Below are 19,242 nucleotides of genomic sequence, written 5' to 3' on the forward strand. Positions count from 1 at the left end.
GTCTGCAAGTGGCTGCCTGGGGTTCGTCTGGGCGGAGCCGACTACAGCATGCTGCGCCATGATATCTGATTTCTCGTGGATGTGTTTGATCTATTCGGCGGCCTACACTTGCAGGGGCTCGATATCGCGTGAGGCGTGCTGCTGCATTCGTTTGAGCTCGTCAACCTGTTCCTGCATCAGCTTTCGTTCCTGTGCGGCTTGCGCCTGAATGCCTTGAATATCTTGTTGCAGCTGCCTAATCGCTTTCTCCTGGCCTTCGATCATTTGCTTGAGCACCTGCTGCTCCTTTTCCCAAGCGTTCCACAGAGTCTCGATGGTTCTCTCGTGAGACGTCGTGATTTCCTTCACGGTTTCTTGCTGTGCCTTCGCCATCTGTTTCATTGTTTCGTCGCGGATTTCGCGGACCAGGGCTTGCATCACTATCCCAACATTACCGGACAAGTTCTCCATCCCTTTCGCTGTTAGCTTTCGCAGCCGGTCTGATTCGCGACGATGCTGTCCGCAACCGCGTCCATCGCGCCGTTTCGCGTCACGTCGCGCCCCGCTTGACTTTCCAAACGCTGCCTCCCCAATGTTAACAAAGATTATAAAGATTGTAAAGATTGTATGGTGTTTTTCCTGGCTGAGATGAACATAAACACGGATTCTGACTGGGTCAGGGGTGCGGTGAAGCTGGGCCTAATAGTGGCGAGGAGAGATGAGCTAAGAGCTCAAATGGTGAGATTTAAAATATTTGAAATATTTGCATAAATATTTCAAACAACAAATCCAGCGTCGCGGGCTATCAAATATCTCAATTATGACCACGAATTTGATTTGTTTGATTTAAGGGCAGCGCTGGCTGTGCATACTCGCTGTGAAAATATATATAGAAGAGTAGTACTTATATCGTCTACAGTTTGTTTGAAATCAAACCCTGGGCCCCCAATGAGACAGCCTATACAGCAGCGATTATCCCCATTTACTATCAACTCAAACAGCGGCCAATGTTTTTCTTTCATCAAAGAGTGACTCGAAAATTGCCGTACACGTCATCGCAGTTGCATCCAACAAAATGCTCTCCCGTTGCCAAAGCGTATTATTGTCGTCGGAAAGCCAAGTGGGGAGCCCACTTCACACGACACAGGAAATATTCATGGTCCCTATGCAAACTTGAGCTATTGCTGGGGTGATAGCCAGCATCTCTTGAAGACAACGTCTACTTCATTAGAAAAGCATAAGAAAGGTATATCTTTAACGCAATTGCCTAAAACAATTCGTGACGCTGTTTATATTACAAGGGAACTTGCAACTGACTACCTTTGGGTGGACAGACTTTGTATTTACAAGACAGTGTGCAAGATTAGGAGGTCGAATCGGCGAAAATGGGTGAATGCTTCAAAAATGCGCATGCTACAATAGCTGCATCTGCTGCGTCCCATGCATAAAGCGGAATCCTTCGTGCCAGGCGGGGAATAACGCAAGCTGTTGAAGAAGAATATGAGTTGGTCGACGGAACAACATGCAACATTGTTATCCAGGAGAGAAGTCACAGCTATGAGAAACTGGAAAGTTTAGTGCACGGCTTTGGTCCTCTTTCTAAACGTGGGTGGGCTTTTCAGGAGAATGTACTGTCTACAAGAACAGTCCATTATACAGACTCAGAGCTGGTCTGGGATTGTTGCACTGAGACAATTTCCGAAGATGGGTCGACACATGAGAGAAACCAGCATAGTATATTGGCCTACAATATGCTAAATCTTCAGCCTAATCCAGACCGACTGTAGCAAGACCTGGTAGAGAACTATACTCGTCGAGATCTTACTTATCATTCTGACAGGTTGCCCGGAATTGCTGGAAGTGCTCAAATAATGCAGAGCCGAATGGGTTTCCAATATATCGCCGGGCTATGGAGAGAAGCAATAATTTTAGATCTTCTCTGGAGCACTTCATGGCAGCACTATAACACGACACCCACAAAGCTGGCAGGCAAGGCGGGCACACCTAGGTATGAAAATCGCCCAGTCACCTTGATAAGCCCTTCCTGGTCATGTGCACCAACGCCTGCTGCTATCAGCTTTGCATTGCCTGGAGATGTTGGGCTTCACGATCAATGTGCCATGGTCAAAGATATCAATTGCAAGGCTGAGGGCGATAACCTATTTGAAGAAGTCATACATGGCTCGCTCCAGCTTGTGGGCCTTTTGCGACAAATGCGTTTTAAATGCGGTGATCCACGAGAACCTTATTTTTGAAATAAGTATTATCCGCCCACAAAACCCAGATCTCCATTGGAGTCAAACTGTCCACAATGGTGATAAGGTGGAAACGGCATGTTTTATACCAGATAAATTTACCATCTTGTTGCAGTAAAAGTCACCGAGAAAGGTGGCGTAGTGAGGTAGGTATTGTGATTATATGTCGCCCGACGAGCGAGTTTGGAACGAGTCGCGTTCTCTGTCGTCGCATAAACCTCCCAGTCGGCTTCGGGCCCGCCGTTTGAGGTATACATAGACATGATGCAGTATCGGCTGAACGCAAGACATCGCAGCAATGCTGGCTAGTAAGACCGCCTCCGCTGCACTGTCGCCTGCTCGAATAAGACAGCGTATGCTCGCAGTTCCATCCTCGCCTTGTTTGACAGGTGACCTGCCTCGCGGGTGGAGGACGTACTCTGCATGGAGCCAAGGCTACTATGAGAGTTTACGTGTTTGAGATTTTGAGTTGCAACAAAAGAGCTGACCTGCTCAGTATCGGGCATCATATAATGGATCCAGTGCCTTTTCTGAGCCGTAGTCTCGCAGGATCGTGCGGTACTTAGGCCATACGCCCAGGAGACATAGAACTCGGTGGGTGGTGGAGGGAATCCAGGGGAGCTCACTTGCGAGCTGGGCGGCAACGTTAACCTTTCTGAGTCTATCATCTGGCAAGGCTCAGAGCAGTAGGTTGCAGCGTCAGATTGCACCTGCTTGTCGCAGGCAAGGCAAAACTGGTAAGTCCAGAGATCGAAAGCCATGGTGTCTGTGTATATGTGAGGGCAATTGCGGTAACAAGAGCTCTGACTGGTAGACAAGAAGGATTAGGTATACCCGAGGCCCTTTCCCCTATGCCACAAAGGTTAAGATAGGTGTTCAGACGAGCAATCTACCAGTTTCAAGGTGCTAGAGGGTCGTCAAGAATATAACTTCGTAGCAACTAATAGTAGGGAAGAATGTTACAAAAGCAGAAAGGTATAAAGTAGAGGAGCATCATGTCCTAATCAGGCTTAAGATAGTACAATAGCAGACAACCTCTCTACATAAGAGGATGCATTACGTGTAGATCTTCCATCGTTAGCGAGCGACCTTTTCTGTTTTTGTTCCTTTATTAATCAAATGACGTCACTAACCTCCAACGCCGGGGTCACCCGCAAATCCTTCAACCTCAATGCACGTCGTGTGATGTCTCATCTATCGTCATGGCCTCGTACATGGCTTCTTTTGGCCGGTGACAGGTTAGGCACGTGGCAGCATTCCGTCTCGGCTTGGAAAAGCCTTGGTGATATATTTGATGCACCTTGAGAGCATGTCCAAATGGTAGTAGCCAAAGTCGCACCCATCCGGCGCCGTCTTGGCGCACAAGACCAGTATGCTCGAGGCAAACCCCCCCCCTCTCAGTGTGCAAGCCGCACGGCGACTGATAGGTGGGCACCCGGATGCCCCCATTTATCCTAGGGCGCCTGGGCGGGCCCACTGACTAATCGCCACAAAATGCCTCCTCCCATTGGTGCGTGCTAGACGCTCTTGGACCTGCAAGCTCTGAAAGACATTTCTTCCCGTGCGTAATAAGCTTCATTCACGTATGGTATACTTCATGCTATCTCTTCAAGCGGCACAAGGCAACATCAGGTCACTCGTCCCACTCTTCCTTACTAACCCCACAGGTACCTATGGAGTACGTCAGTTCCCGTCAGACAGCTGCTTCAATCAACGCCATACAAATCGATTAAAATCCTCATACAATTGACCGTAACGAGTCTCATAAAGAACAATGAGCCCCCAAAAGGTACAAGATTATATAGATGATCACAGCTTTAACACTCCGCCGTTAAGGGCGGCTAATGACCCCACCGGCGTGCCTAATTTTCCGCCCGAAGAAGGCCGAGGTTATGATTTTCAACCTTTCAACCTAGAATATCATGATTTCAAGACCAACCTTCTGCCCAAGGAACCACTTGACTCCAACTTTTCGTACCTATTTCCCTCATACAGTCATGGATTGAATACACCAACAGCTGGGTCGCTCACCTGATCGAAAACCACGTTATTGACAACTGGAATACCCCCCTTTCTAAACATTCACGCATCTTCAAATGGGAAGGCATCTCCACTGCAACAGCCTATGTGTGGCTTGGAGTCGTTATTTACCTAGGAATTTATAGGGAAATATCGATAAAGGACCATTGGAAGGCTCCTAGCCTAGGAGATTAACGCCCTCTTCACTCGATCATCAAGTTCATGCCGTTACGGAAGTTCGAGCTGATTACAAGGTATTTCCGTACTTTTGACTACACCAAAGTCGATGTGAGGGATGAGGGTGATCTTCCAAAGACCTTCCAAGCGGCTAAAGAATGGTCTGGCCACATACAGAAGGCGTCTTCCGAGCTCTATCTTCCAGGGACTAATCTGACTGTAGATGAGTGTATGATCCCGTTTACAGGCAGATCGAAAGAGACAACGGTCGTCAATAATAAGCCCATACCGGTGGGCTTCAAAGTCTGGGTTATCACCCAACAGGGCTTCTTTATGCAGTGGCTTTGGCATGTGAAGGCATCACCTTACAAAGCTGTTATCGTCGAGCTACCTACACCAAGGTCGGTTGGCAAGAAGGGAAGGCTACAGACCGAGATCCCTCTAAGCAATACACAGAGCGTCGTGGTCCACCTACTAAAAAGGCTGCCCGCTCAGACATATCACGTCTTTACGGATAACCTCTTCTCGTCACCACAGCTCTTCCGCCTTCTTCGGCAGCTTGGCTGCGGAGCCACAGGCACGGCACGCCCTAACTGCGGTATCACCACCCTAATAAAGCAGATAAAAGAGACCGGAAAGGCTCCTGATGGCACGATTTTGAAGTATAATGAAGTGGTATTCATCCCGACAGAAGATAACCAGGTATGGATGCACTTTATATGTATTTCCCTTACTAATCTGTCCCTTTTGATATCCCCTAGGACATCCAAATCGCTTGGAAAGATAGCAATATCGTGCTCTTCCTTTCAACTGTGCATAGCGGAGCCCCTCACGAGCGCACACCAAAAAAGAGGAAATTGCCCGCCAAAAGAGGCACAAAGGCAGAGGCACAACGCCTGAAGCAGATCTTCAATGGAGATAGCTTCAAGATGATCCTTATTCCTACTGTTGCCGCTCAATATAACGATGAAATGAACCACGTTGACCGCGGCGATCAGATTAAGTCCTATACAACATACGAGCATCGATTCCGCCGGGGTCCTTGGCAGGCGCTGCTTTGGTCCTTCCTTCTTGAAGTCGCACTTGCGAATAGCTTCATTTTACAGCTTAAAACACGGCAGCCTCATTGGAAGCCCTATCGCATGCTGAAGGATTAGAAGGAGTGCATTTACAACGCCATTTTCAACCAATATGCTTCAGGAAGTCAAGCAAGGAAGAGAAACCGCACAGGGAAGGAAGAAGACATTGAAGATATAGAAGCACGGCAAAAGCACCTACAAAGAGATATCAACCACGTCTTCAGAGGCCTAATTTCAAGCTGCTTGGCTTGCAAGGGCTTCCAGCAAGGGCAGCCTCGACCCTTCAAAAAAAGGGAAGGAAAAAGGAGGCTTTCTCGAGCCTATTTCAGGAAATGCGCAAAGTCCGAAGACCCGATACGGTTGTAAAGTATGTGATGTAGCTATTTGTAACAAAACTGACTGTTGGTACTTCTATCACACGCTAATTTAGGTGTGGAGGAAGGTACCGATCGTTACGGTCATTTTGATTGGCGCCGGACCCTTGTCGTGACCCCTCTGTTGCCTTGTGCCGCTTGAAGAGATAGCCCGCCATAACAGGGAACGGGTAAAACCAAACGCTGATAATTTTTTGGGTCCCGTGCCTACCATTTCCCCCTTCCTCTCCAGCACCTACTTTAGGCTTATTTTAATCAAAATGAAAAATGACAGGCAACGACATGCTTTTTATTAGCGCTGTCAATCGCCTCAAGGATCATCCCCGCTACTTCACACGAAGTGACCCTTCAGCTCGGCCATTCCCCGCCACGGTTTTAACATGGCTGAGAGTATATTAATATGAGAAAAAGAAGGAAAAGCCAAAAAAATAAGGAGGGTAGATGACCGCCTTCCCGAAGCTCTATGCCTCCCGGCCTGTTTCACACTTGACCTTATGTCCTCATACCCCACCACTCCTCTAAACTTGAGCGACCCAGAGCGTAAATGAGAGTATGCATACCAGCCAGTCCAATAGTCAATGGCTAGGAGGTTTTGGCCGGCGGAGTTTTTGCCACCGTCCCACTTGACCCTTGCATGATGGGAGTTTAGCTTTGTGTTCTCGTCTATGGTATGAAAGTAGTTTTTTATTCACCACTGCAGTTCCCGGGCGGCCATCTTCTCCGACTCTCTGGTTAGAGTTGTGATGTTTCCAACTATCACTTCAGTCGGCATAGCCTTTGGGAAAATCACTCACCCCACTTGCCTTATGCAATCATTCTCAGTGCGAGAGGTGCAAGTTCCGGATTGTGGATTTTATGAAGCATTTTCAACAAAATCCCCATACAAATTCTGTTCAATTTGATCAATGACATGGAATCAATCCTTCAAGGAACGCAGTCACCTAGTGCCTACAGTGGCGAGAGCTTTGAGACCCCAAATCGAGCTGCCCGCCAGATCTTCCGGCGGATGAGAGCTGCGGGCACGAGTTGGTGCCTTTGAACGTAGAAAAACGCAATTTTCACATCAACATATTGTCCCTAACACCACTCGAGCTATTCCGCCTTTTTGTGTCTATTTGTCTTATTCAAAAATGAGTTGTTTATAGTGAAAGATGGGTTGCATATCTCCTCAAAAATGGCGCAGCTCATAGCTGGAATACCCCCGTTACGAGCAACTCAAGGACCCTAACCTGGGAGAGGCTCTCACCTTCAAAAGTGTGTATGGCTCGGGTTCCTAATTTGCCTAGGAATTCAAAGGGAAAAATCGATCAGAAACTGTTGGAATGTCATTAGGCAAGGGAGTTCACAGCCGCCTGCACGAAATGATCAAATTCATGACCCTCGATTTCCCCGACAGCTAGCACCATGGGCCTTAGCCCAATTGGGAATGCATAATGCATGTAAGTCTTACGACCGTGCTAGCGCGTGACAACTAGCTTCGGGGACACGGGGCTGGAACTAGATGCGCATTGACCTCCCCCCTCCGCCACAACAACAATAATTACTCAATCTCGAGCTTGATCTCATCCAGGGAAGACGATCAGGGTAAGCGAGAGAATTGTACGGATACTCTGTAGCATAGTCAACAAGCGGGGGACACTGATGCTGTGGACATCTGATTCATGAAATAATCTAGGTGAAAGCCTCATGCTTATTGCGGCACAATCCATTGTAGACTGGGCTCTGGGAGGCTGCTTATCCCTTTAGGCGGCACAAACCTCCAAGAGGTCACATTACCAACTTGACCCCACGTACATAAGAGTTGCAAGATTTGATAGTCACGATAGAATCAAATTCGGAGTCACTCTTCTGTAACGGCATGACTCCTACTCTGATTGATCCCATACCCCTGTCGTGACCGCCTTGGAGGCTTGTGCCGCCTTAAGTATGTGTTTATTTGCTTCCTCGCCTATTGATATTTCCGCGGACCCCACCTTCGCCTTGCATGGGACCCCATCCAGGGTCTAACTAGGCCAGATCGGTAGTTGACGGACCCGCTATGAAAGCGACTGTCTCTGCCAGGCAGTGAAATCCATCTGAATCCCAGTATAAGAGCTGCTATAGCATCCTCTCTTGATTTTGTCTGTCCTGCCCCATGGTAACAATCAGTTCGCTCAGAGAGCGGCCATTTTGCTACTATCTCTGAGCAATCCGTCTTTCCCAACCATACCGTTCTCAGCATCATCGATACCACTCGTCCATCGCAAGGGGTCCTCTCAAGAGACCGTATCGGGCAACCTCCCACCACGGCCACGGCAACTCTCACTACATCGGCCACTCACTATCAAACTCAACCGTTTTCTTCTCGGGCTATCCTCATCCCTCGTGCGGTGCTAGCATCTCTAGCATGGTATTTTCTATTGAACCCCGAAAGCAGGACGACTACCATGAGTCTCCGAACCGTCAATCGCTGCCCTCCATCTCAGAGGTAATTCAAGGCACCGAGCCAGGCCCTTATACTTTTAGACCTCCTTCGAGCATCCAGACTGGTTTCTGCCTTTCCCCTCCTTTCGCACTTGTTCGTCAACCATTACACAAGACCGAGAAGCAACCATTTTTGCAGCAGCTACTCCCGGCTTCATCCTTCCCTCTCCGACAGCATGCTCTTCCTGTCTTCTCGGATCCTCCTCGGCCACCTTTCACCAGCCTGTCGTCACTTTTTCCTGCCTCTGACAGCAGCCAGAGCCTCTCAGCCAAGGCGGAGATTCCTTTCCAGCATCACCACCCCGAGCGGCAGAAGACACCGGAGCCCAGCGCTCATCATAAATCAACTCAATCAATCAATCACCCCAATCAAATCAATCAACTTAGTCAATTCCTTGCCTCAATCAAATCAATTCCAGTGATTTGTAAGTTGACATGATTTGATAAAGTTGATATATGCCATGCTGCATCTGAACTGCTGAAAAAGATTAAACCTGGACGTGCCCTCCGCCCAGTCCTACCCTGTACAAGATGGCCACAGATAGGCGATACTTCTTAGCCCTATATGAGGCCGTAGCCTCGTCGGTACCTGCTATCGCCGCCTAACGCACACCAACCCTCGGCAGGATGACGCGCTCCCTCTGCACCCTACCGCGGCGCGTCAATTTCGCTGTCAACAAGACATGGCACCAGCGACAAGATGTCAGACTTGCCACCACCCTCTACACCGGCGAAAGGCTCGCCGGTGATTTCGACGCCTTGCCCCACGCCACTTTTTCCTCTGCGTTCTCGCGACTGTCTCAATCAAGGACCGTGGCCAAGCAGCTCGAGGAGGCTTCGGTCGAGGAGCTGCCCCCTAACCCGACTATTGAGGATCTACCGAAGGTCGTCTGGAAGAACCGCCGCTTCGTTCAAGAAGATTCGCTAGCTCGGAAAGGTGCAAAAGGCAGAAAAAGTTGGATCAGATCGCACGGCATGTTCTTCATTGAATTGAATCACCAGGATCAGCCCATTGGTCATGTGTGGTGCTGCAGCCGATGCGACACGAAGGGTCGGCCAGAATTCTTCTCAGTACAAGCGACATCTTCTGCAGCAGATCATCTTCGCAAGTATGGATCCGTCCTCTATACCAACATATCCCATATACTGACTTGCACAGAGCCCATCGGATCACCCCAGCGAGTCAATCAAGCCCCAGCGACGATAGCGCGATCGATCTCCAGTCCCATGCAACCCCCAAACGACCACGGCTTGACCAGAGCATAATACCAAAGGCAAAGGTCAAAGCTGTACAAGAACTTAGTGTTAGGTTCGTCATTGACAGTGATGTGCCCTTCACAATATTCGAGCACAAGTTTCTAAAGGAGCTCTTCTATCAGTTCGACCATGAACTAGCACTCCAAATTCCTTGGAGTAGCAGTTCTATTACCAGAGAGCTACAGAAGATCTTCGAGTCTAAGGCGGATATCATCAAAGCGGAGCTAGGCAGCACCCTAACAAAAATACACATCAGCTTTGATCTCTGGACATCACCGAACCGTCTTGCGATAATGGCAGTTTTTGCACACTTCATCGACAAATTCGGGAACCAACAATCCAGGCTGCTCGCTCTACGCCGTCAGCTAGGTATCCACAGTGGTGAGAATCTTGCCGAGACATTGTTCGAAATCGTTCAACTGTGGGATATCCGAGGACAGGTTGGCACGGTCATTTCTGATAACGTGACTACGAACGATACCTGTCTCTCTTACTTCTACCGGCAGCTCGACCCTTCGATCCGGCCGGCTGATATCAAGGCCCGTCGCATGCGTTGCTACGGCCACGTTCTTAACCTTGTTGCCCGCGCGTTTCTTTTCGGTAAAGACGCCGAATCTTTCGAGCTAGAGTCAGATATCAACGGCATGAGAGGTCTTCAGGAGCAAGATCTTCGCCATTGGCGTTCGAAGGGCCCAATTGGGAAGCTGCACAATATCGTCAAGTTCATCAGATCCTCACCTCAGCGCAGCGAATATTTCAAGCGCATCGCTCACGAGCAGGAGGACGAAGGGTACCATCTTTGCGAGGAATCAACCGCCGAGCTTGAGGTCATCTTGAATAATGAGACGCGGTGGAATTCTACTTATATGATGATAGAGAGGGCTTTGCGGAAGCAGACTGACATCAGGGCCTACATCTTTGCACTCGAAGGCGAGAAAGACGAAGAAAAACGTATCCCTGCTGATGACATCTTATCCAACGAGGATTGGCGCGTGCTTGGTGAGGTTAACGAGATACTTACGCCTTTATATCATCAGACAATGCGAACCCAAGGCTGGGGTAAAGGCGACAGCCATGGGCGCCTGTGGGAAGTTCTGGTAGGAATGGAATACCTGCTCGAGCATTTTGAAGACTGGAAAGGCTTCTACAATGAGTTCACGACTGAAACAATAAGGGCGACGAATCTAAATGATCCCGAACTAATTGGAAGAGCGTCTGCGCCTCTGAGAGGGACTAACATCCAGTCGGCCCGTTCCCGTCGTCGCCCTGCTCGCTTCGATGGGGAAGAGGTCTATGTATCCCAACAGCGAAGTCAAGCGCCAACTTTCACGGTAGCTGCCTTGGCGGAGCATTCTCAGGCTGAGTATGCGGCGCTTGACAAGCCACCGGCGTCTAAGATTTCCCAGAAGAGCTCATTACCAGCAGACCACCGAGCATATATTCGGGCATCGATCAACAACGGCTGGAAGAAGCTGGATGAATACTACAGCAAGCTCGGAGAATCTCCCTTGTTTGCGGCAGCAGTCATCCTTCATCCGAGATTCGGCATCAGCTGGTTGGAGGCTACTTGGGCCACTGAGGAGCAATTGGCCTGGGTTCGCGATGCAAAGGCGGGCATAAAGGACTACTTCGCGCGGGGGTATCAATCGAACCAGCGGACGGACGACTTACAGTCGAAGTCTGCTTCATCATTAACGAACAGGGGTAAAGAGGATGATCACTACACGCAATGGATCAACAGCAGAACGAAAAAGGCATTTGCAACGAGCAGCAGTGTTAGCGAGATGGACAAATACCTCCGTCTTGAGCCACAAGATACGCAAGAGCCAATCCAATGGTGGAGGGACCACAAGCCTTCATTCCCGGTGCTAAGCAGCTTTGCCTTGGATGTCTTTGCCATTCCGGCTATGGCAACCGACTGCGAGAGGCAGTTCAGCCTAGCCAAGCTGACACTAACATCGCAAAGGCTCGCAATGGGCGCCGACACGCTGGAGCGAGTTCATTGTCTGAGGAACTGGGTCCGACACGGCGGGGTAAAGCTGGGCAGTTGGGTCGGTAATTGAGGCTTTGGATCCGGCGTAATACCTTCACATACTCAATATATAGGCCTCCCATACAATTGATTGAGACGAGCCAATCAAATCAAACAAATCAACTTTGGACCGAAGCCCCATCAAACAAATCAACTTTTACCTCAAAGTTGATTTGATTGATTTATGATGAGCGCTGCCGGAGCCTCATCCTCCTCTCAGCGGAGTGTATGCGCACCCACCTCCGCCACCCCCCCCTCCAGCTCCGGTTACTTATCAGCCCCGACAACTACGTCTTGGCCGCCAAATGCCTCTACCCGCGTATCCGACCCCTCCCAGGCACGATTATGCTCCTCCAGCCATATATGACGCTCCAGTTAATGGGCAAGTTGGGAGCTGGAGCTACCAAGATTCTTTGAGTCTAGTGAATTGAAATAAGCTGAGATGCGAGATCGGTAACACTAACTACCGCTAGATTAGTTCCTCATCCCGCACCATTCTTCACTGTGCCGAAGCGTGCAATCGGATTGCTCGTGAGCAGCACGGTACTCACCTTATCCCGGAAAGATTGCCGACAGAATCGGAACTCAGCGATATGCTCAGTAACATGGAGCTCATCAAGCGTTCTCTGGAACATGTGAAGGGCTTGGTGCAAACATCGATACAGAACGAGCGAACTCATAAAGGAGTGAAGATGAAGTGTCTTTACAAGGAGGAGAACCATGCGCCCATTTCTGCAAATGCTATGCAACCTTCATTTGGCATGACGGAAATCAAGAAGCAACGAGCCGTAAGTTTGGTTATAAAATGGGAAAGCGCAAAACTGACACGTTGGTAGCGTACGGCCCGCCCTGGCAGATGCCATAAATGCAGCCGAATTGACACGCCTGAATGGCGCCGCGGACCTGATGGGGCGAGGACACTATGCAATGCATGTGGCCTGCACTATGCCAAACTGAAAAGGAAGCGTCAACTCAAAGCAAGTTCGATCGGCCCGAAACCTGGAGAAGCAATCGGCCATAAGGCTCGCACTCCGTGCAGCAAAGCCTGAGCCCATGAGCGTCCATGCTGCATCATTTGTCAACTACGGTGCAGAAAGTCTCAAAATCCTCTGCCATAAATAAACCATCCTAGGCCACTTTCCGGTGCATATTTGCTAGGTACTCGAGGTACACCTTGCTAATACCGCAATCCTCTCAGCACACAACCTCGACGTTTACTAATGCCTGATTTTTCGTACCATCGACGTAGGTCGTTCTCTGTACAAAGGCTTCACTACATACACCATCAATACCCAGGATTTAGTTGGTAGATCCGCAGCATTTTTATCATTAATTGACTTGTTCCTAACTATGCATCATTGGGTCTGATTTATTTACCGTTTTGACCGGGGAGAAGGCCGGTTTCGGCTCAGACGAAAGATCATCCTGAGCCTCACATCAGTGAAGCGATGCCAGGAACCATGCCTGTTGATAACTACTGGTGGGCCTATTCCTTTTTGTTAGTGCCTTTAGATTCTGCCAACAGCTCCCGCTGCACCTCGAGCTTAGCTACCAGCAATCACAACGATCGATACGACGCAGGGAAGCTCTTCACCAGTTAGTTACTATGCCAATTACCTCTTTGCCACATATCAAGCCTAAATAGATTGACTGTTCGCGACAGATACGATATTTGTGAAGGCCCCAACGCTGTACACGAGGTATTTTGGACCACCTGCTGAGACCAACATACAAACACAGGCGTGAGTGCCCCACGAACTTCACAATACGACGATTCTGAGATTGCACTTATATCCACTTTACCGCTGGTGCACGACGCCGTTTCCGTCGTCTTCGATGGGTTCTGGAGCCACTTAGCGAAGACCACAAAATTGGGAGGAGAGGACAAAGCAAGTTGACAGTGGCCGTGTGGGTAAACAAAACGTTGTGCTGGCCCTACTGCCGAAATTGAGCGCCGCCAATCCTGCTGGTGTAGCCGCAAAGACGCGCATTATCTACAAGAGATCGCGACTGGCCCTTCTTATCGGGGTTTTTGGTGCTGTTGTTTATATTGCGCAGGAGTGCTGGGTGAAAAGATATTTTGAAGGTGCAAACAACACACCAAGAAGAAGTCGTACACAGGTAGGTAAAATGCCTAGCCTTCCAACTGAAACCTGATTTCCACGGGAAGTTCAAGTCCAATTAAGATGGGGTTTTCTTCATGAAACAGGTAACCAAATGATCAAATGATAATATTAGGAATGATAGAGATAAGTCCTCAAATTTATTGTCAAAACTGTAAAATGTGCAGAAATTGCATTCTGACGGGAATCTTAATTTCGTGTCGCGAAGCACTGGTCCTCCCACAGCCAATAGCATTTCGTAGTAGATAGACCTCCTTAGCTCAGCACATCCTGTGGCCCCAATAGGGGACATTTCGGGGCCGAAGGCCCCCCGGACGCAAAATATACATACGTACATACGTACATACATACATACCTACATTTATACAAGTTTGCGATGGCGACGGGAAGACTAAGCTGAGAAGGGAAGATAGAACATATCAAACATTAACACCAAATGACTTACCGGATTGGGCTAGCCGGCCACTATGGGAATCCACAGGGCGCGCCGAATTTCTAAGGAGGCTAACCCATTCCTCCTTGTCTTTCCCTCGAGCCAACTCATGATCGTCTCCCAAACAACGCCCACCAATCATATAACAATCCGAACAAATGTCAAAATCCCCACCGTAGCAAACTCTGCATTTGTATATAACCTCGTTTTCCGGAATGGTCAAAGTGCAAACATCGCACCGGCTGGATGTCTCGTCATGAGATATCAGACTCATGGCAGTAGATTCGTCGTTTTGACAAACTGCTATGCTTCTCTTCTCTGCGTAGCCATATAGTGCTTGTTTAATGTTGGTATTTCCATATCTTCTAGCCCTCTACCATAAAGTCCCTCCGAAACAATCCTGAGTGTCAAAGTTCACTTGTCCAGTAGCCAGCAGCACTTTGACTATCTGTGTGAGACAATTTCGTACAGCTATTGATAACAGTGTTGAACCATAATGACCTTTTTGGTCGACATCAATGGCTTTATGGCTAAGTATTGCCATTGCGACGGTATCATATCCGTTCATGGCAGCGAATGAGAATGGTGTCGACCAATAGTATCTTCCGTATTCGCACTTGCCTTTGCAAGCAGCAGCTTGACGATGTCCTTGTGCTCGTTTTCGGAGACCCATAGTAGCGGCGTCCTTCTATCCTCATCCTTCGAGTTCACATCGATGCCTTCGGTGGGAACTAGCAACGTGACGATGGCCTCTTGCTCGTCACCTTTTTTAGCCGTCCGTAGTAACCAAGCGTCGCGTAATGTTGGAATTCTGACGGTGTCGATCTGTAAGTCCTTTAATATAGCTGGATAACTTGCTATTGCGTGTCCGCTCACTCGCTGGATGCATATTCCAAGAATGAATACCGGTACAAGTGGGTTTGCAGATCCTCCGTCGGTGTTTTGAGCAGCATGTTATTCCGGCGACTGATGACTAGCCTGCCGTGAAAGAACATATCATTGCTCAAGTAACGCCAGCACATCTGGAACATGTGAAGGTTCGCGCCATCCGAGGACGTTTGGTACCACGGTCCACTTAAGCCACTGTGGTTTTTCAGTAGAAAATCTTTGACAGATTGGTGGCAGAAGTTGGCTGTAGTCTCGTCGTTATTACTAGCAACGTCAAGATAGATGATAGAGCTGCACGACACACATATGTCCATGTAATCATGAAGATCATGATCACCCACTACTGATCCAGTCTTCCAAAACGCGAATGAGGCCGCTAGCTCCTTTTTGGTCAGGGGTCGCCACGCAGCGACAATGCTGGGTAAGAGAAATCGAGCGTCCTCCCGCCTCTTCTTCGGAATGCTGTCGTCCAAAATCCTGGTGTAAGTTTCGTCAAGCCCCTCGGGAAGATCCTTGAGTTTATCTGCAACCTCATAATTCGGTGTGCTCTCAAGCTCATTGACCATCAAAGACATCCAGAGGAAGGTGCCTCCGGCTCGACTCTTTAGAGCCTTTTTGACATCTTCTTTCAGGCTTTGGCTATACTATTTCCTCTGCGCTAGATCCTCACCCTTGAGGTTTATGTAATCGGAAGACCGGCATTAACTTCGCTCGAGTCCATCCTCAAAAATACGCCAATTCCGGCTAGCTCATATTCAATGTCTCTTATCTCAAGCCGGCAGGTTAGCAGAAACTTGAAGTGTTCTGTTGGTTTTGAGGATGCTTGAAACAGTTTTCTTATATAACGGAGCAGAGCCTTGCGCATGGATCTTTCGCACTCGTCCAGGGCATCAATAAGGATAAATACTTCACCAGCATGCTCATCTTGGAGCATGCCTTGAAACAATCTCCAGAGAGCGGAGAAGTTCTCGAACAGGCTGTCAAAGAGTAGTACTTCAGAGTTGATGTAGCTGGATCCCTGTGTCGTTGAATCCCGCAGGAGCTTGTTCATTCGTCCGACATTCTGTCATATTGAGGTACGACGGTCGGGGTAAACCGTTCCCAGGTTCATCTACAACCTGCATACAGTTGCATTCCCGATGCCGCACAAGAAGCAACAGCTTATTCAGAACGACGAATTCCATCTTTAGCTTGATGCTGTAAACCACAGGCTTGTATGTGGTCGCAATCTGAAATTGATCCAGGTACTGAGTGATAATGAGGCTGACGTCAAGGAGCACGACCAGAATATTGACAATGATAAGGTGTCGAATGACTTTGCGCTCCGTTGTCCTTCTGATGGCGAAGATGGGTTTGAGACCGCGAGATGCTTCCCAGATATAAAGGCCGGAGATGATGGTCTCTTGGATGGAGAAGCCTGCGAGCTGAATGCGCTCGTAAAGGTTGAATGCTGGCAGAAACCGACTCGACTGCCGCGTGTTGCTACCAAGAAACAGGACCGTAACCGGAACGTGCAGGATGAAGAAATCCGTGATGATCATAACCAGTACCCACCGCGTCTTTGCCCTATCCGAGACAATGAGATGCAGCCTCGAATAGAGAACTACAGATTGTCCAGTGACCATGCCATACCATCCGACGCACGTTAAAGCCGCGAGTAGAAAATTCGGTCCAAGGCTGTAGTAACGCAGCAGAACGACTATCGAGTGCAGCACAATTCCTAGCGTCGCGACAACGATGCTCCAGAAGTACAAGCCGTCGTGGCGCCTGAAGCGGTTGAGCAGCGAGATGAGGATCTCGACACAGTTGTAGCACGCGATCGCGAAGAAGCCGGCGATGGTCATGTCGACCGGTAGTGATGCCGTGATGGGGCCCGTTTCCCCAGCCATGTTGGCTGCTGAGCTGGAACGACCGGGCTGACCATGGCGCGTCGTGCAAAGAAAGGGATTAAGGGCTTAGTTTGGTTGGAAGAAATGCAGCTTGGATGCGCAGCCCTAGCGATGGGTATTAAAACGAATTACTGGTCAGGAGCTTGCCTTGTGGCACCCTCCATTAGCATCGACCGGCGGCGGCACATTGGGGAACCCTGGCTGGCCTCCAAGTTCTCAACCAGCAACTTCGTCATTCAAGCCCAACGACATTGGCTGCCAGGTGAGCCCCGCATGGGCTAACTTTGCAAAAGGGGGGCCGGGGGCTTGTAATGCCGAATTCGACATGATTTATGTCCGCATGTCTCGAGGTCGGTGCAGCCTCTAGCTCAAGCCACTTCAGTAAAAACAGATCATGCGATGCGAACGGGAGTAAGCTTTGGCTTTGGCAGTGGCGTTTCGCTGAGATGAAACTCGGCTTGCCTCGCCAAGAACAGCGCTGCCCACAGATCAAATGCAATCAAACAAACTGCCAAACAAATCAATCAAATATGCCAAAATCTTATTTCAAATCAAACAAATCCAAACCTCTGGATTTGAAATGCCATTTGATATATTTGATACATGATATATGATGAAAGCTCGAATCTGCCACGCTGTCGGGCGTCCTTGCAGCTTACCCGGAACCTGCTAGGCGTCAGGGCCTGGTGAGCGAATCTGGCCAATCAGAGTTACTACTCAGGTCTTTCATTAGTGTGCTACCCCGAGCAGTGCCTTCAAATTGGTTAAAGAGAAGGTAGCTTCTTAACTTTCACGTCTCTCGCCCCCCCATAACATCAAACCGCATCGGTGCCAGTCTATTTACCTCTCCTCGACGCGTGCCGTTCCTTACTGATCGACGCCTAACCCGATGAAATCCAACGACATTATGCTTCCTTCTCCACCCTCCGCCTTTGCTCTTCTCCGCCCACCGAGAAATCTGGCAAGTCAATTCGAGCTGACGACGCGGGTGGCTTCACCAGACCACCCTACCGTTGCAGACCTTCCGCAAGCAGTATAGAGGAACAAACAATGTCTAAGCTAAAGCTAATCTCCCTGACTGCCTCCTTTAACTGACTCGATATTGCTCCCATCATCCTCTCGAAGAGTTACCACATAGAATTATGCACTGACTGCAGACTACACGGCATTTCCTTTGGCAATGACGCACCTTGGATGCGTAGAGAAGGCCAAACAATGCAGCATTCCACTCTTCTTTGCTATCCTCTAGTTGAACCAGCGTAAACAGATGTGAGGACCAATGATCCACATGCAGCAGTAGGCGTCGCTGAACCAATCCGTAATTTGCATGGTCCTTATTAGATACTTGCGATATAACACATCTCACAGCCAGTCAAGCCATATTCGTGTCTAGTTACTTAGCCAATATTTACTAGGCTTTAACACAGTTCCCCAACCCCACCTCTAAGCTCTTTTACCTAACACACTTCTAGCCTTAAATCATCTTGCCTGTTCAAAATAAAAACCGACTTGCATAACGGGCAGTCAACGTGGCGGTTCTGAAACCAAGAGTCGATGCAACTCGAATGGAACACATGTTGACATTGCAACCGTCGGACATCGTCCCGATCCACGAGCACTTCGAGGCAGATTGCACTAACACTGATATCAACATGGGTAGAGAAAATTATCACTTTAACTTGAAACTGCTCACCAGACTTCAGCTGAGCTGGCATACGTTGAAGCCCCGGTTGCCTGCCTCCCTAAGTCTCTTACCTCGTACTTCTGGGATGGACTTGCATCGTTCAGCGCCTGCAGGGATATCATATCCTTCGATTTCGGTTTTGCAGCCATGACATTCCTCTGAGCTTGGCGATGACGTCTTCTCACTTTCACGAGACACCTTTGTTCCTTAGCACAGACGTGAAAAGCAAAGAATTAGGTAGGAATCGCCTACATCATGAAGGATAAAACAATGGCGCCGCTAAATGCCACAAAGAACGGTACAGGCGACCTTTGAGTCCAGACATTGTCATCGCCCTGCATTGTCGAGTTGATTGAAGAATGTAGTTTGTGCGCCATTTCGTTACTCTTTATGTTGTCCTTATTGTCAATTCTTCACCCTATTCAGTGGATATGATGCGGCATTGGAGGGTCCGCGGTGACTCGTTATTTTTATAAGAAGGACCCCTGGCGGTCTTCGTCGATGTTCAGTGCAAGGATGCTGAGGCGAAACTATTTCCGGTAGCCCTCACCTTGTGGCGAATGGCGTAGCTTCAACGTCACGCATGTGAA

The 19,242-nt window shown here is 49.0% G+C and overlaps 4 protein-coding genes across 4 annotated transcripts; 1 reads left to right on the forward strand and 3 right to left on the reverse strand.

The window, feature by feature from the left end:
• Positions 1-102: 102 nt before the first annotated feature.
• FOXG_21847 (uncharacterized protein) lies at positions 103-2,995 on the reverse strand (the record flags this gene model as incomplete). Its single annotated transcript, XM_018402217.1, has 2 exons — positions 103-452; positions 2,653-2,995. The coding sequence occupies 2 exons, from the start codon at positions 2,993-2,995 to the stop codon at positions 103-105; spliced, it is 693 nt and encodes a 230-aa protein (XP_018255025.1).
• Positions 2,996-12,228: 9,233 nt separating this feature from the next.
• FOXG_14975 (uncharacterized protein) lies at positions 12,229-13,891 on the forward strand (the record flags this gene model as incomplete). The annotated part of the gene is made up of 2 exons (XM_018395042.1): positions 12,229-12,423; positions 12,472-13,891. The coding sequence occupies 2 exons, from the start codon at positions 12,229-12,231 to the stop codon at positions 12,682-12,684; spliced, it is 408 nt and encodes a 135-aa protein (XP_018255026.1). The 3' UTR covers positions 12,685-13,891.
• An 864-nt stretch (positions 13,892-14,755) lies between these two features.
• Positions 14,756-16,968, reverse strand: FOXG_21848 (uncharacterized protein; the record flags this gene model as incomplete). The annotated part of the gene is made up of 4 exons (XM_018402218.1): positions 14,756-15,002; positions 15,068-15,723; positions 15,786-16,142; positions 16,195-16,968. The coding sequence occupies 4 exons, from the start codon at positions 16,966-16,968 to the stop codon at positions 14,756-14,758; spliced, it is 2,034 nt and encodes a 677-aa protein (XP_018255027.1).
• A 1,689-nt stretch (positions 16,969-18,657) lies between these two features.
• On the reverse strand, positions 18,658-18,774 carry FOXG_14978 (uncharacterized protein; the record flags this gene model as incomplete). Its single annotated transcript, XM_018395043.1, has 1 exon — positions 18,658-18,774. One exon carries the CDS (start codon positions 18,772-18,774, stop codon positions 18,658-18,660), a length of 117 nt encoding a protein of 38 aa, XP_018255028.1.
• Positions 18,775-19,242: the final 468 nt, after the last annotated feature.

Source organism: Fusarium oxysporum, chromosome 3, assembly GCF_000149955.1.
Source record: "Fusarium oxysporum f. sp. lycopersici 4287 chromosome 3, whole genome shotgun sequence".
Classification (NCBI taxonomy): Eukaryota; Fungi; Ascomycota; class Sordariomycetes; order Hypocreales; family Nectriaceae; genus Fusarium; species Fusarium oxysporum.